We start from the raw sequence: 16,181 nt of genomic DNA on the forward strand, positions 1-16,181 counted from the left end.
GCACAATATAGCAATGTTTGGAAATTACACAAAAACACACCTCCCACCCCCTGAAAGATTTAGGTTGACTTTTACATTGCTTAACTAAATCTGCAGTTTGGGCATGTAAAAGGTGCTCATTACTTCAGGTCAAATGTGCCCTCTCTTCTCCCAACCGTTTGTTCTAGTGTTGCTTCAAAGCCTTCAGTGCAGAACACAAACCAAGCCAACTGCGTTACCCCATCCCAGGTGCAGAGTCTGGCATTTCTACTTGTTAAATTTCATCCCATTAATCAGTGCCCAACTATCCACTCTACCTAGATCTCTCTGCAAGGCCCCTTGTCCCTTGAGAGAGTCAACACCACCTCCCAGTTTGGTATCCTCAGCAAACTTGCTAATGGTGCATTCAACTCCTACATCCAGATCATTAATAAATATATTGAACAGAACTGGCCCTAGAATTGAGCCCCAAGGAACAGCACTAGTGACCGGTCACCAGCCAGCTGTAGCTCCATTCACTGCAACCCTTTGAGCTCTGCCCTTCAGCCAGTTCTTCACCCAGCGCACCCTGAACCTGCTCATTTCACCGCTGGACAACTTATCCAGGATGCTGTGAGGGACAGTATCAAAAGCCTTACTAAAATGCAGAAAAACTACATCCACTACCTTCCCTTCATCCACTAGGCAAGGGACATTACTGTAGAAGGAAATCAGATTAGTTCATTTTGTGAACCCGTGTTGACTGTGCCTGATGATTGTATTTCTTCTGTAATTGCCTTTCAATAGAACCCAGTATAATCTCCGTATTTTTCCAAGAACTGAACCATAGAATCATAGAATGGTTCAGGTTGGAAGGGACCTTAAAGATCATCTAGTTCCAACCCCCTGCCATGGGCAGGGACACCTCCCACCAGACCAGGTTGCTCAAAGCCCCATCCAGCCTGGCCTTGAACACTTCCAGGGATGGGGCATCCACAACTTCTCTGGGCAACCTGTTCCAGTGCCTCACCACCCTCACAGTAAAGAATGTCTTCCTCGTATCTAATCTAAATGTCCCCTCTTTCAGTTTAAAACCATTACCCCTTGTCCTATTGCTCCACTCCCTCCCTAACCTCAGTCTAACCAAGGTTAGATTAACAGGTCTGTAGTTCCCTGGGTCTTCCCTCATGTCCTTCTTGTGAACTGGAATAACATTAGCTACCTTCCAGTCAGCAGGGACCTCCCCGGACTCCCAAGACCTCTGGTAGATAATGGAGAAAGGTCCTGCCATAACATCTGCCAGCTCCATCAGAACTCTGGGATGAATTCGTCAGGCCCCACAGACTTGTGAATGTTCAGCTGATACAGGGGACAATTCACAGCAACATGCCAGATCTCTGGCACTCCATGCTGTTAAGGGAGCATAAAAAAACATAAGTCAGGACTCCTGCACTGTTTGATGAGAAGCTATGCTTTTGGTTGGGAATCCAAAAGCCGCATTTTTGTAAATAAACAATGAAACCACTATCTTTTTATATAAATAAGCCAAAAACTTGCAGAGCTTGGGAAACCTCTCATCACAGATATTTTTCAGTTTGCTTCTCTACCTTCACATTCACTGATAACTATTATTCCCACATCTAGTTATTTAAAATGGGAGCTATGAATGTAAGCACTATGTGGTTCCACAGTTTTTGATATAGATATATCATTTCTCAGAGTGAAGAGCAGCTGTAATATTCAGTGACATTATGTTTTACAGTGTTAAAAGTCTCTGAGGGCGATGAGGAAACTGGAATGTTGCTGCCCTCAGAGTTCCTGGAGTGTCTGTATGGCATGATCTCCAGTACACTGTGGAATAATTTAGGCTGGAAGGGATCCATGGAGGTCATTTGGTCCAACACACCACTGAAGACAGGGCCAACTTCGAAGCTGGATCGGGTTGCTCAGGGTCATTTGAGTTCCTGATACATTCAAGGATGGAGATGTCACAGTTTCTATGCAAACTGTTTGATCAATCTCATTTTAAAGAGACTGCACTACCTATTCTACTTCCCTTGCTGCAAACTGTAATCTGCAAAAAACAGTAATCCCCAAACCAAAATGTATAAATAAGACTAATACATATTGCAAATATGGGAAATAAAGATACATTGTTTGTAAATTTACTCAAATAGTCCTTAGTACAAAGCATCTAATTGGTCCAGAAGGACAACAGACTATAAATGCCAAAACCCCACTTCTTGATGCAATATTATTCATGTAAATTCTGTCCACAATTGCTGTCAGTAGCAGAAAACCTGCCTATCTGCTGTGCAGATTGACTTAATACCCAAATGGTGCAACATAAATGTAGTAAGACTGAAAACAGAACACAAGAAGCTCAATAACTATATGGCAAATCTATCCAGCAGACATGATTAGAGTAAAAATTCTAAGATGAGATTTCTTAAAGGACTCATTGTAATTTCAACCTCAACTAAGATTTCTAAAATATACAAAACCCATTGTCTACTGAAATGGTAAATATTGTAATTTGAGGGAAGTAGCCTGTTGCTTACGCATAAACATGTGCCCAGTCTCCAAACACAAAACTGTGTTTAACATCAACAGAGTAACTGAGGTTGCTTCTGTAATACCTTCAGAAATGATGTTATGTAAATGGATATCCATAACCTATGCCAAAAGGCTTAAAATTATGTAAATGGGTATCCATAACCTATGCCAAAAGGCTTAAAATTTATCTTGCCTACTTTCAATAGTCTAAAAGTTAGTCTAGCTTTGTTTTCTAAGCTCTCTACTGTCAATAGAGATGGGGTAGAGTGATCTCACATATCTAAGGATAAAATTTCACAAAAGTTTCACCTCTTTCCACTGATTATCTAACATAGACTAGGTACCTAATAATTAGACTGCCTACCTTAATTTCATCTATTTTGAATATTTAGACTGCTGCATCTTTAAGTGGAAGAAAAAAAATTGGGGTGAGAAAATGTACACAAGCACCAAATTATTATAAAGTGATCAGCAGCTTAACCAATTAAGTTTTTAAAAATTCTGTAACAAATGCATTCCTTCTATTTTTTTTTTTTTAAACAAAGCACTAAATTCGTCATGGCTTCAAGAATAAGTGAAAACATGTACACTAAGTTCAAGTATTTAACTGATTACCAGACCAACACACATACAAAAAGCATAATTTAATTAGCATCATTTTGCAGTAAGCAGGCATTAACAATGAAATTTGTAACTGTCACAAGTCTTTATGAATATCTAAAGGCCTAATACAAATATCTGAATTATTAGCAAAGATTAGTCATTTAAAGTGTTACCAATAAGATGTTCAATAACTCTGCATTAAATACTAACAAGCCCTTTCTAGAAGAATATTAATTTACAGTCATTCTTTCTAACAATTCTTTGTACAGTAAAAAAAATTAGATTTGTGTTTTTCCGCTTCCCTTTCCCACCCAACCACCCACATAGTTTTGCTCTCAGACTGAGCTACTAGCCAATCAAACCTGATGGTAAGAATCCTCTCAATCAAGGCTCCAAGATCTCAGTTTTAGCATCCAGGTCAAATGCTCTTTGGGAATAAAATCCATATTTTTGTATAATGTGCAAAGTGCAAGTTTCCTCCAGTGCTATCAGAAGAGTGTGCTGCTAAGAACTTCACCACAGAGTAAAACAGTAACAATTAAGACTTTGATTTCCAATAGCTTTGTTACATACAAATGTTAGATGATATTTACAGGAATGACAGATCAGGTAGATTATATACGGGGTGCTTTACAGGTCAGGTACGTTCTGATTTCATGAGGCCAAACCAGTGTTTTTACTCAAGTTCTTCGGTTTCCTCTGTAAAAAGGTCAGCCAAATCTGCCACTGTCAGAACTGAGGCTTCTGACTGTTTCATGGAAGAGCTCGTGTGGCTGTGGGAAAAAATGGCATGCAAACATCAAGGAAGGAATCAATGTAGGTACCAAGCTGTAAGCACTGAAGACAGAGCACACCGTTCAGAGTCCAATGACTTTTCAGCTTTGAGGATCAGCAGGAAAGCACACTTCATCGGGGAAGATACATACACTGATCAACTACTTCTCTTGCACGGTCTGAGTAAGATACAAAGTCCATCTACTGTCCCTAACAGTGGTCAACACCAAACACTGCAGGGGCAGCAGAACATGGCATAATCTGCTTTGCCCTCTGAACGTTTAAGGGATTGCCTTCAGCTTCCACGCATAAGGTTTGATATTACTTTCAAAACATTAGCCCTCATTGGATCATTCATCCACTGCATATTTATTTTAATTTTATATGCAAAAGTAGTGCTAATTCAGAGATACGGAAACTGATTAAATCATTTTGTCAAAGCTAAAGCTGAATTTTTTTCACAGCTACCACCAAAAATAGACATGTAAATTGTAGTCTCAATTTGTAACAGCCAAAAAACTGGAAAAAGAACTGATTTTCTTAAACTAAGGCCTCCTCCTAGATTTGCTATGTGTATACAACACAAGGAGGTTCCAACCTCTGATGATTTCTCCATAAAGAATGTAAATACCACTTATTTCTACTCCCAGTCTGTCACTGCACACCAGACTGACTTAGGAGCTGGCATCTGGAAAACTCACATTGACTGCAAACCAGCCAGTGTGACACAGAACTGACACACCAGGCTTGAAGAACTTAAAAACAATGAAAGAAGGAATTAATGTCTTATATTAGAGCTTGTAACAAATGCTGTTACTCCAGTGGCAGGCTTAGTGTTACTCAATTAATTGCAATGCTTTTACACTAATGGAAACAGGATTTATCTTTTCAGTTTACCTAACACATAATTTATTAATTAGTTGTACTTTTATGAAATAAAATATACAAAATGTAACCAAAGTATTCTCGAGGGAACTAAAACACCTCAAGCTTCAAGTTATGAGAACCAGGGGAAAATATCAATTTTTAAAGTCTTAAAACTTTTTTGTCAATGAAAACAATTTGAAGGAGAACAGATGAAGTTTATATTTAAGATATGCATACCTAACTGTAATAAAAGTACGGTTGAGAACCACCTTTTCATTTTGAGTGCAGTAATGATGTTTTAAAAAAATTCAACACATACCTTCTATCTACAGTTTTCAGCATAGTCTGCATTCTCTCTTCTATTGTTGCTTTTATCAGGAACCTATGAACAATGGTAGATCTGAAGGTGTTTAAAAAAAAGAAAGCAAGACCAGAAGTGAGCAGAAGTTATGCTGTTACTGTCAAAGTTCAAAACCACATTTCTGTCTCATACTAATTATTGTAAGAGTGCTGAAAAAACACCTCTGAATTCTAAAAAAGAAATCTTACAAAGGGATTGACAATTTCCACTGACATTTAAGCACACTTAGTGCCTCCCACAGCACACACTTCCACTTGGCTGGGTCACATACTAAATGAATATAAGCTGGATTAACTAAAATCCTAAAGTAGATGCTGGGCAAAGTTCTGGTTTCTGTGTCCCCACTATAAACAAACAGTCCTCAAGAGCCTGTCCTTTAATGAAATTACTTTGGCCCACTGATTATATACAATGTTTCTACTGCCTTGCCACAAGTCAAGAGACAGAGCTCAGTGATGGGTAATTAAAACTCCTTCCCAGGATTTTAACAATATTGTTCTTGAATATAGCATAATACTATAATTTAAAAAAAAAAAAAAAATCAGTAATTGTAGTCAGCAAACATGAAATTGTCAACACCAGTAAAACATAAAACCCAAAATGTCAGTAAACATAAAACAAGAACTCCATTTACAAAGTAACATTTCAAAAACAAAGCTGCAATAATAAAAGAAATGTCAGATACAAGAAAGTAAGGAGGAAAAGAGTCAGCTCCAGAGATAAAAATGAAAAATCAGTCCAGGCTGCCCAGTATAAACACTCTTCAAGATATGAACCCTTGAAAACGCTTGGATGGTTTTCAGATCTGAAGTTGACACTTTGGCAGGTAACATTACACTGCAGAATTCTGGGGGAATACTTTGTGATTCATAGGCAAAGGTCTACCCAAAAAAAAGAGAAGCAAATAAGAACTCAACTGAACTGCTAATAGTTGCACCACCGAAGCAGCAAACATGAAATTGTCAACACCAGTAAAACATAAAACCCAAAATGTCAGTAAACATAAAACAAGAACTCCATTTACAAAGTAACATTTCAAAAACAAAGCTGCAATAATAAAAGAAATGTCAGATACAAGAAAGTAAGGAGGAAAAGAGTCAGCTCCAGAGATAAAAATGAAAAATCAGTCCAGGCTGCCCAGTATAAACACTCTTCAAGATATGAACCCTTGAAAACGCTTGGATGGTTTTCAGATCTGAAGTTGACACTTTGGCAGGTAACATTACACTGCAGAATTCTGGGGGAATACTTTGTGATTCATAGGCAAAGGTCTACCCAAAAAAAAGAGAAGCAAATAAGAACTCAACTGAACTGCTAATAGTTGCACCACCGAAGGTAAACAGAGTATTCCCTTATGCTCACTGTACTTGATCACAGCCCTTTTCTCAAATAAGCCCTGCTGAAGTCTTACTCTTAAGCAGTACAGCACACATTCTTGCTGGTTTTATTGCCAGGCTTTTGCCAGACCTTTTGTGCCAGCATCATGTAAAATTATAATGCAGGCTGTTGCAATCAATCTTTCTTATGCCCTCACAGTTAATTCAAATTCAAATTCATCATACCCAAATATCCAGCTGTTCATAAACATTCTTTTACAAACATGCTCATTCATGCCCTCTTGCTTTACCACCATTTCCAGAACACAAACCCCACTATTATTCTAGAATACTATTCCAGAATTCATTCCAGCTTATTTTCTTCTTCACATGCAGGTCTTTTTTTAATAACTTTTTTTCAAATGACATAAAACCTAAGGGAAAACATGTACGTTTTATCTGCTCAGGACAAACTTTCCAAAACCTTTGTTAAGTGTTCAGTACAACCTATGTAAAATCTACAACATTGAAACCAACAAGAGATATGCAAACTCATTAATGTCTTCAAAAAGATCTACACAGGGGTGAGGGCAAAACTATGATCTAAACTAAAAACTAAAACTAAAATAAAATATAATAGTGTCCTAAAAAGTGTGTACTTTAATCTTTTTTTGGGGGAAAAAAAAAACAAAACCAAAGAAAAATCTTCCCCAAAACTCCCCAACAAGCCACACAGATCCAAATCTAGAGCTGGGAATGACCAGGCAGAAGGAATCTCTCAAGAAAACTAGGAAGGGCCGTGCCCAAACTTAGCCACAGATGACATGAATAGTGAGCTGCTCAGACCTGCAAAGCTATGACATTTCTAGACATGCTTGCAAGTAGAATTTCGAAGTTAAAAACTAAGGCATCAACAGCACACATAAAATAAGACAGCAGCTCAACAAGGTTTTTCAGGATTTTGGACGCAAGAGCCTGCACTTTTCCTAAATGTCTAAATACAATTTGCTTCTGCATCTTGCCCCCATAGCACAAAAGAAGAGATATGCAAACTCATTAATGTCTTCAAAAAGATCTACACAGGGGTGAGGGCAAAACTATGATCTAAACTAAAAACTAAAACTAAAATAAAATATAATAGTGTCCTAAAAAGTGTGTACTTTAATCTTTTTTTGGGGGAAAAAAAAAACAAAACCAAAGAAAAAACTTCCCCAAAACTCCCCAACAAGCCACACAGATCCAAATCTAGAGCTGGGAATGACCAGGCAGAAGGAATCTCTCAAGAAAACTAGGAAGGGCCGTGCCCAAACTTAGCCACAGATGACATGAATAGTGAGCTGCTCAGACCTGCAAAGCTATGACATTTCTAGACATGCTTGCAAGTAGAATTTCGAAGTTAAAAACTAAGGCATCAACAGCACACATAAAATAAGACAGCAGCTCAACAAGGTTTTTCAGGATTTTGGACGCAAGAGCCTGCACTTTTCCTAAATGTCTAAATACAATTTGCTTCTGCATCTTGCCCCCATAGCACAAAAGAACTCCCTAAAATACACATTGTGTATTTTCAGCAAACTTTTTTTTTAAATTTTAATCTTTCTGACCCTTGTACATTATTCTTTAAAAATACGATTCCTATGAATACCTTTATCTCCAAAACTGAGAAGTTTGGTGAACCAGATTTCTTTTGATTACAGTATGCAGTTGTATTCTGGACCACACCAAAACCACTCAACTCAATTTTGACTCTTACTTTGTTTGGCCGATGCGATGTACTCTGCCAATAGCCTGTAGCTCATGTGCAGGATTCAGAATGGGTTCCACAAGCAGAACGTGAGTCGCTTCGATGATGTTTAGTCCATTGGAACCCGTGTGAAGAGGCAGCAGCAAAATATTGATGTTGGGATCGTATTTAAATGCAGAGAGATTTTCCTAAAAGGGAAACATCACGGCAGTGTGACGAAAGTTCCTCAATAAAGAGAGTGGGGGACATACCTATATTTTCAAGAAATTATACCAGCTACTACAGGCCCCAGGGTGACAATCTTGCAGCTTAACTGATCCAAGACCTATCAGCCCAGAACAAATCCTTGACAGATATCAGGAAGGCAAGAACTTCCTGCAACAAGTATCTCCCATCCTTAACATCCCCGTGAACTTTCTCAGAAATGAATGTACTGTTTATCTCCAAAGGCTTTCAATTGTCACTTTTTGTGGTTATGATTTTTAGAACTAGTAAGTTACAGCAAACTTTTTTTTTAAATTTTAATCTTTCTGACCCTTGTACATTATTCTTTAAAAATACGATTCCTATGAATACCTTTATCTCCAAAACTGAGAAGTTTGGTGAACCAGATTTCTTTTGATTACAGTATGCAGTTGTATTCTGGACCACACCAAAACCACTCAACTCAATTTTGACTCTTACTTTGTTTGGCCGATGCGATGTACTCTGCCAATAGCCTGTAGCTCATGTGCAGGATTCAGAATGGGTTCCACAAGCAGAACGTGAGTCGCTTCGATGATGTTTAGTCCATTGGAACCCGTGTGAAGAGGCAGCAGCAAAATATTGATGTTGGGATCGTATTTAAATGCAGAGAGATTTTCCTAAAAGGGAAACATCACAGCAGTGTGACAAAAGTTCCTCAATAAAGAGAGTGGGGGACATACCTATATTTTCAAGAAATTATACCAGCTACTACAGGCCCCAGGGTGACCATCTTGCAGCCTGACCAGAACAGCCCAGAACAAATACTTGATAGATATCAGGAAGGCAAGAACTTCCTGCAACAAGTATCTCCCATCCTTAACATCTCTGTGAACTTTCTCAAAAGTGAATGTACTGCTTATCTCCAAAGGCTTTCAATTGTCACTTTTTGTGGTTATGATTTTTAGAACTAGTAAGTTAGAGATCAAAGCTCCTGCCAAACAAATTTGCTGCTCTTTCAATTCTCAAACAAAGCAATGAAGTAAAAGGATCAAATTAACTTCTATGGACTGTAATTTTCCCCACTGAAAGTAATTTTAAGAAAAATATCCTTTATGTACCTGAAATTTACTAATTCCATTGATCTGAGAAAAAATCATGTTGTTGTCATACAAAGCTTTTGAAATTATGTCCAACACATCTTGCCACTGTAAAAAAGAAACAAAACAAAACAACACAACACAATAAAAGTAACTCAACATCATAAACAGCAATGACAACTAAAATATACTAATTAATTTCCCTAAGAAAGAAAGGACAAAAAAGGCTTTTCAAAATACTAGCATTTGCAGTATAAAAATAAAAAAAAAGAAAACAGATTTTTGTGCCAGGAACTGAATCTTTCCTAAAACTAAATAAGAAACATAATTAAAAAGATCAGCTTGAATAAAACAAATCAGTAGCCATCACAAAACCAGTTTTACCATGTATCAAAAATATTTGGACATTGCATTAAAAAATACCTAGAATTTCTAATGCTCCCATACAAATCTAAGCGTTTGCCCTTTAAAGAAACAAGCTTTTACATCTGTTGACTACGGTCATTGTTCATGTCCCAGTTACACCAATTGCCCTACAAATTCTTTAAACAATCAAGTGGCTGTACAGAGTGAGTCAACATACTGGTAGCTAAACTAATTCCCGAAAATAGCATGACTGCTTTAAACTCGCACACATACAAAAAAGACAAGACAAAAATGGTGATTAATACCGTTGAGAAGACTAAGGATTTAGCCCCTGGATCTTTAAATTGAATTCTCTTCAGTGTTCGGACCACAGCTTCCACTTTGGTAGAGTGACTTCCCTTTGAAAAGTCAAAGAACAGCATTAGTAAAGTGGGGTATTAAACAACTCCTTCCACGCTTGTTGTTTTATTAAATAATGTTATATTAGGACTTGCACATGTCTTACACAAATTTAAAAATTAGCAACCTGAAGGGCAGGTTAAGCAGCACTGAACTGCTCTTACACCTCCCTTCCAAGACGGTGCCACGGGAGGAGCCCTGTGTTTCAGCAGGTGCCAGATGCAGCAGGACGAAGTGCTGCACAGATACACCTACCTCGTGATGCAGCTGCACCGCACACACCAGCTGGGCCTCCTGAGGTTTAACTTAGTGGCACAATCTTTAAAGAAATCTTCCAAACGCACATTTAAATTTCCCTCCCTTCACATCTTTTGAAAACTGACAATGAATAAACCTCACCCGAACGCTCTGCTTCTTTTGTTTCTCGCTCTCCTACACCAAACTTAGCCTCAGTACTATGAAGCTTGTTAATTATATTTAAGATAATAAGGAATTGGTAAATATAATTAAACTAACTCTTGAAAGACTGCATGCTGCAATGGAAACATCTTCACATTCTGCATTCAGAAGTATTTCAGTGCTTAATGAATCCAATGACTACATTCTACTTCTTTCCAATTTCATTTCTGTACTGCTCCAAGAAACAGTTCTTTAGTATCACCCTCTATTTCCTTCAGCATGTACTCCATATTACAGCAATTTAACCTAATGTGTTTTTTTAAGAAGGCCTTATTTAATTTCCTCACTAGTTCTTACACGCACAGTAATTTCAAGCTGCAGTAGGTTCAGATGGACAAATATTGTTTTATTTCTGTCTGCACCTGTCCTCTGAACATTGAATTAACTATGTTGGCTTGCTACAATGACAGATCAAATTTACTGAAGTTATGCTGCTCGCAGAATTGGCGGAGAAGGATGTCAGCAAGTCTAAGCACAAGTTGGGAACCAATGCTGGGCTGCTCGATCATTCTGATGTTATGCAGCTAAATGAATGCTCCAGAAATACACGTAAAAGGTCTCCTGCAGAATGTTTTACTGCAAAAAGCAGTACCATTACATTTCCCAGAGTCTTCCATAGTAATTCCAACTCTGTGTCACAGACATAGGAGTAAACCAGCTTTTTTCATGACATCTCTGTTGCACCTGGGAGACATTAATACTGTTTCCAGAAGTCAGAGAGACAATTAGAAATGGTCAATAGGTGTTACGATCTGCAAGGATGAATGACACATTTGCAGCCCTAGGGCAGCTGCCTGCCAATCATAACCAGCTTCAGTTAGGAGATCTGAGAGTAACTTTTGGTATTTCCTCCACATGCCAGTGGCATTTATGTGCTTTTCAATGATGACAGTTCTTGCTGATCTGCTCTGTCTTCTCCTCAGAGACTTCTTTTGGACCTTATCACAGGCCCTATTTTTCCCTGCTATAAGAGATAGTAGCTTTAGCCACTGTTGTTGAGCTTTCCTTCAGACTTTCTGTAACTCAGATGTTACAAATGTGACATATGTACAAATGTACGATATCAATCAGAGGAATTACAGCAAAGAAAGGAAAAGCACAATGTTCAAAGTGGTTGTAGTCTTTTTGCTCTAGTTTTTAAAAAAGGTAACTCAGTGTGCAAAGTTCTCCATCCCTCCGCTTGCATTGTATTAGATAAACCACATCAGACTTGTCACTGAACTAACAATTGACTAAAGCTTTGGTTCACAGCACACAAAAATTGTCAATTCTGTTCTCAGTATTTATGGAGAGATGAAACTGATAGAAATACCCCTGCTATTATGAGTTCTTGGTTTTCAGTCTGTCTTAAAAAAAATGTTACCCCACTCATCACCCATAAACCTTGAGCTTGTTATTTTGCTGAATATCCAGATGAGTATTTATAAACAAATTAGCTAGTTCTAATTAATTATGAAGCAGCACAGATTAGAATCAAAACTGCCCTCTAACAAACAATTCCTGTCTCAGATTTCTGGGCTGGCAATACCCACTGCAAAACCCACCAGACACTGGAAGTTTTTACAGAACCAGAACGTGCAGGGACGCCAGTAATCCCCCTCTCAGCATAAAATGCTCCCACTTATCCTTTTGCATCTAAGGCATTAACTTAAGATGGCTAGTGCTGGTACGAGTAGTCCTTTTGCATCTAGGGCATTAACTTAAGATGGCTAGTGCTGGTACAATAAAGAGCAAGATGTATATGACACAACAGAAGAAAAAAGGGAAAAGTAAAAAAAAAAGGGAGAAGTGCTGAATACTGAAAGAGACCAGCACACAATTTTCATACAGATACTGCAAGATATTGATCATAACCTTAGTATTCTACAGAAAGCATAGTATATTAATTATTCTTTGTTAATTTTCCTTAAATGAATGAGGTAGAATTTTTTTACCAATGTTGCTTGTTTTGACAGGACATACAATGAAGCTACAGTATAAAGGTAGAATTTTTTTACCAATGGACAGGACATACAATGAAGCTACAGTATAAATTGTCAATTCTTCATGAAATAAGAATGGGCCTTGCTCAAGATGACATGCACATTCACACAGAATTCATAGTTTTGCTCTGCCTGAAGTTTTTGATGCAGAAATACTTCAAGAAAACAGTACAAACCTTTACATCACACAGTTGATGACACGTTCCTTCTGTGTTTTATTTATGAAATTTAGTTATTCTATTAATTTTATTTTTTAATGTAATTTATGAAACCTAGTTGAAATTTTCTTGCTAGAAAGAGGCTAATTAATACCTCTAAATCCTGAAGAAATAATCTGTTCGTAATTTATGAAACCTAGTTGAAATTTTTTTGCTAGGAAGAGGCTGATACCTCTAAATCCTGAAGAAATAATCTGTTAAAAACACGTATGAAGTGAGGTCCTAATAACTAGCACTTTAAAAAGATAGCTTATTTACTCCCCCTGGTGCCACATGCTGTCAACTACTTCAAATCTAATCATTTGAGTTAGGAAGCATCTACTCATAAAATGGAATTCCAGTTGTCCAGGGAGGCTGACTTGAGTAGTGCAAACATAGTAGCATTGACTTTAGTACAGGTTAGTAACCCCAGCAAACCCAGTACACCCACAAGGTTCAGGGAGACTTGCTCAGATACCACGGAACTCTTTGTCAGCACATTTCGTTATTACTTTTAACTATACTAACTAAATTAAAACTATGATTGGTACAAAAAACAAAGCAAAAAACCTTTTACTTGACAGGAAAATGTGTATCCTTCATTGGGGAAGGATGCAAAAACATTAATTTCCTGTAAGAGAGGCCTCTATACATCATGTCCAAATCGAAAGAAAAAGAACTATACCTGTTATAAATTAAATCAATTATAAAAGTGAACCTGCTTATAAAACTGTACAGCAGATTTGTCTGCCTGAATGCAGTATGCAACAAAATACAGCAGATACACACTGTTGAAAGTTTTGGGCAGGAAGCTCACATAAACAACGCACCTTTACAGGAATATCATCCTCCTGATTTGCAGTTTCTGCAGTGAAGACATAGGATATTTCTTTATGAGATGTTGTCTGCCTGCAAATGGCACATTTAATTGAGCTCCGGCGGGTGCCAACGCTGTACTGTTCGATGATGATGGCTACACACTCATTACAAAAACAATGTCCACACGTCAGCACTGCCCACTGCACAGAGAATTAAAAACAAAACACAACACAGAATCAGTTTTGGATCAATGCAAAAGAAAATCAGGGTACTAATACATGATAAATTACATTTTCATAGGAACATTATTTTCATGAAACTCATCCGATTAAAATTGAAGAATTTTAGAATTTTACCACACCAGTTACTAAAAAGCATGCATTTCAAAGTTTTCCAGCACAGAAATATTCCTGATCCACAGCAGTTCTCTGTATTTGTTATTAATTTTTTGCATTTTCCCAGGGTTAAACTTGAAGAAAGACCTTACAGTCTTTCATTTCTATGAATAATGATTCCTAATGCATAGGTTAAGTACACAGATTAAGTATTTACAACATTGAAAAAAAATTATACAGGTGTTTGTATTTGCCTTCTGTAAAAGCCTTTATCTATACATTCATATTAGAATCAGTCTAGTATGCATTAGAAACTGCAGACTGCATTGCAGAAGCTGTCCTTCCTTTGAGCGTCTAGAACACTACTCTAGATGGTCAGCTGTGACCTCCTTTACAGAGAAGTATTGTGTAAACCAATGTTTTTGCACCTAGAAATAGCCACCCCAAAAAACCAGCCAATTTAGTTTGACTGTAGAGAAGTCCTTTCATGTTTATACCTAATGCATGGCTAGTAAAGTATAAACTAAAGTATAAACTATGGCTTTGAACTTTATGATATAGATAAATTTTGATTAAATCTCACTTAAATTTCAACTCCTGCAGTTCAGGAATTCAGTGCTGGGAAAAGAAATCCAGATTGTCAACCTTTATTCTATTGGTTTTTACCACTATTTAATAGCTAACATCAATTTTTTTCTTAGAGTCTAGAATGAAAGAATACTATCAAATAAGATTGGTTACAGTAAAACACAACAGTATACTACAGAAGCTTATCTATTTCTTCTTTCTGTTAAAAATGGTAAAGAATTTTTTCTGACAGAAGTATGAAAGCAAAACTTCAGAGTTGAGATAATCAGCAACACACTGATTCCATGCTTGGAACACTTCTGTCCAAACACTTAACAGCTAAAGGCAGTAAAGGTGCTTGTATCTGAGCAAGATGCTATTTCAGGGGAGAGGCTGGTTGATACGGAAAGGGCTTATTTCTCCTGTTTTGACACAATGTTCATTTAAAATCAAATGTTGAAAATTTGATAGATAACTGACTCAGATCTAGGTAAAGACATTCTAAAACCAAAACCTGCTGACTAAATCTCTTACCTGTTTTCCAAGTTGACGTGCACAGATTGGACATGGTTCTGGGTTAACTCCCCCAGTTGTTTTATCCTGAGACTAAAAAAAATAAAAGAATTTGTGTTTCAACAACAACAAAAAGTTATCCTGTATTTAAAACAAGCTTCTAGAAAAAATTAATAACAAAGTCCTTAAAAAAAATATTTTCATTCATGAATAAGCCTATGTTGAGGAGTTAAAAAAATACGTAATTTACAGGAAGAGGAACCCTGTTCATGCTGCAGCCCTTCTGGTAGCATCTGCATCTCTACTACAGCTTTGAAAAATCCTGGTAAAATACAAGATTCAAACAAGAAACTCCAGATATTTTCTATCAGCTTTACACTGTTGTAAAAACACTTAAATATAACTAGTCACGCTTAACTGTGTTTACTTAAGCGTAATTGTACTTGAACACCACGATTAAAATAGCATAACATACATGGGGTTTGTCTGTTGTTGTTATTTTTTATTTTCATTATTTTTGTCTGTTGTTGTTATTATTTATTTGTTTATTTGTTATTCTGTTTAAGAAGGTAAGCTCTTTCTAAAATAGCAAGGGTATATTGAGAGGTACATAATTCTACAAGGCTTCCTACTAAACATGACTCAGTTTTAATGAAAAGTTTTAAACATCTAAAACTAGTTCATAGTTTTATAACTGCATAATTAAGCAAATAGCCAAAATATATAATGTAATAAATAACTTCATGACTATGCAGTAACACAGAGAACAACAAACTATATTTCAACATGTAATGAATCTTTACAGAAAATATATTTTCTTTATAAGTTTTAGACAAAAATAATAGTAGGTTTCTTCTACTAGCTAAACAGAATGTATCACTTTGTTAAAGACCAAGGAATGGTAAACCTTACTTTCTCCAGATTAGTGAGATACAGAAGTTGTCCTAATTTCTTTTGAAGTTGTGATTTGGCAACTGCCTTGTCATTCAAAAGTTTCACTCGGTTTTGCTCTACCTATGGAAACAGTATTAAACACATATTAAAAAAAAAAAAAAAAAAAAAAAAAAAAAAAAGGGAAGTTT

General features: G+C 36.8%; 1 protein-coding gene across 1 annotated transcript in view; it reads right to left on the reverse strand.

Annotated features, from left to right (window-relative positions):
• Positions 1-3,143: 3,143 nt before the first annotated feature.
• SHPRH (SNF2 histone linker PHD RING helicase, E3 ubiquitin protein ligase) overlaps positions 3,144-16,181 on the reverse strand; it is a 46,136-nt gene continuing 33,098 nt past the window's right edge. The window contains exons 23-30 of the mRNA XM_014951134.1: positions 16,012-16,113; positions 15,121-15,192; positions 13,696-13,884; positions 10,134-10,226; positions 9,484-9,570; positions 8,864-9,042; positions 5,078-5,158; positions 3,144-3,890 (exon numbers count right to left, since the gene is read on the reverse strand). Coding sequence (XP_014806620.1) covers positions 3,794-3,890; positions 5,078-5,158; positions 8,864-9,042; positions 9,484-9,570; positions 10,134-10,226; positions 13,696-13,884; positions 15,121-15,192; positions 16,012-16,113 — 900 coding nt within the window. The 3' untranslated portion in view covers positions 3,144-3,793. The remainder of the gene's footprint in view (positions 3,891-5,077; positions 5,159-8,863; positions 9,043-9,483; positions 9,571-10,133; positions 10,227-13,695; positions 13,885-15,120; positions 15,193-16,011; positions 16,114-16,181) is intronic.

Source organism: Calidris pugnax, unplaced genomic scaffold (assembly GCF_001431845.1).
Source record: "Calidris pugnax isolate Ruff unplaced genomic scaffold, ASM143184v1 scaffold24, whole genome shotgun sequence".
Taxonomy (NCBI): domain Eukaryota; kingdom Metazoa; phylum Chordata; class Aves; order Charadriiformes; family Scolopacidae; genus Calidris; species Calidris pugnax.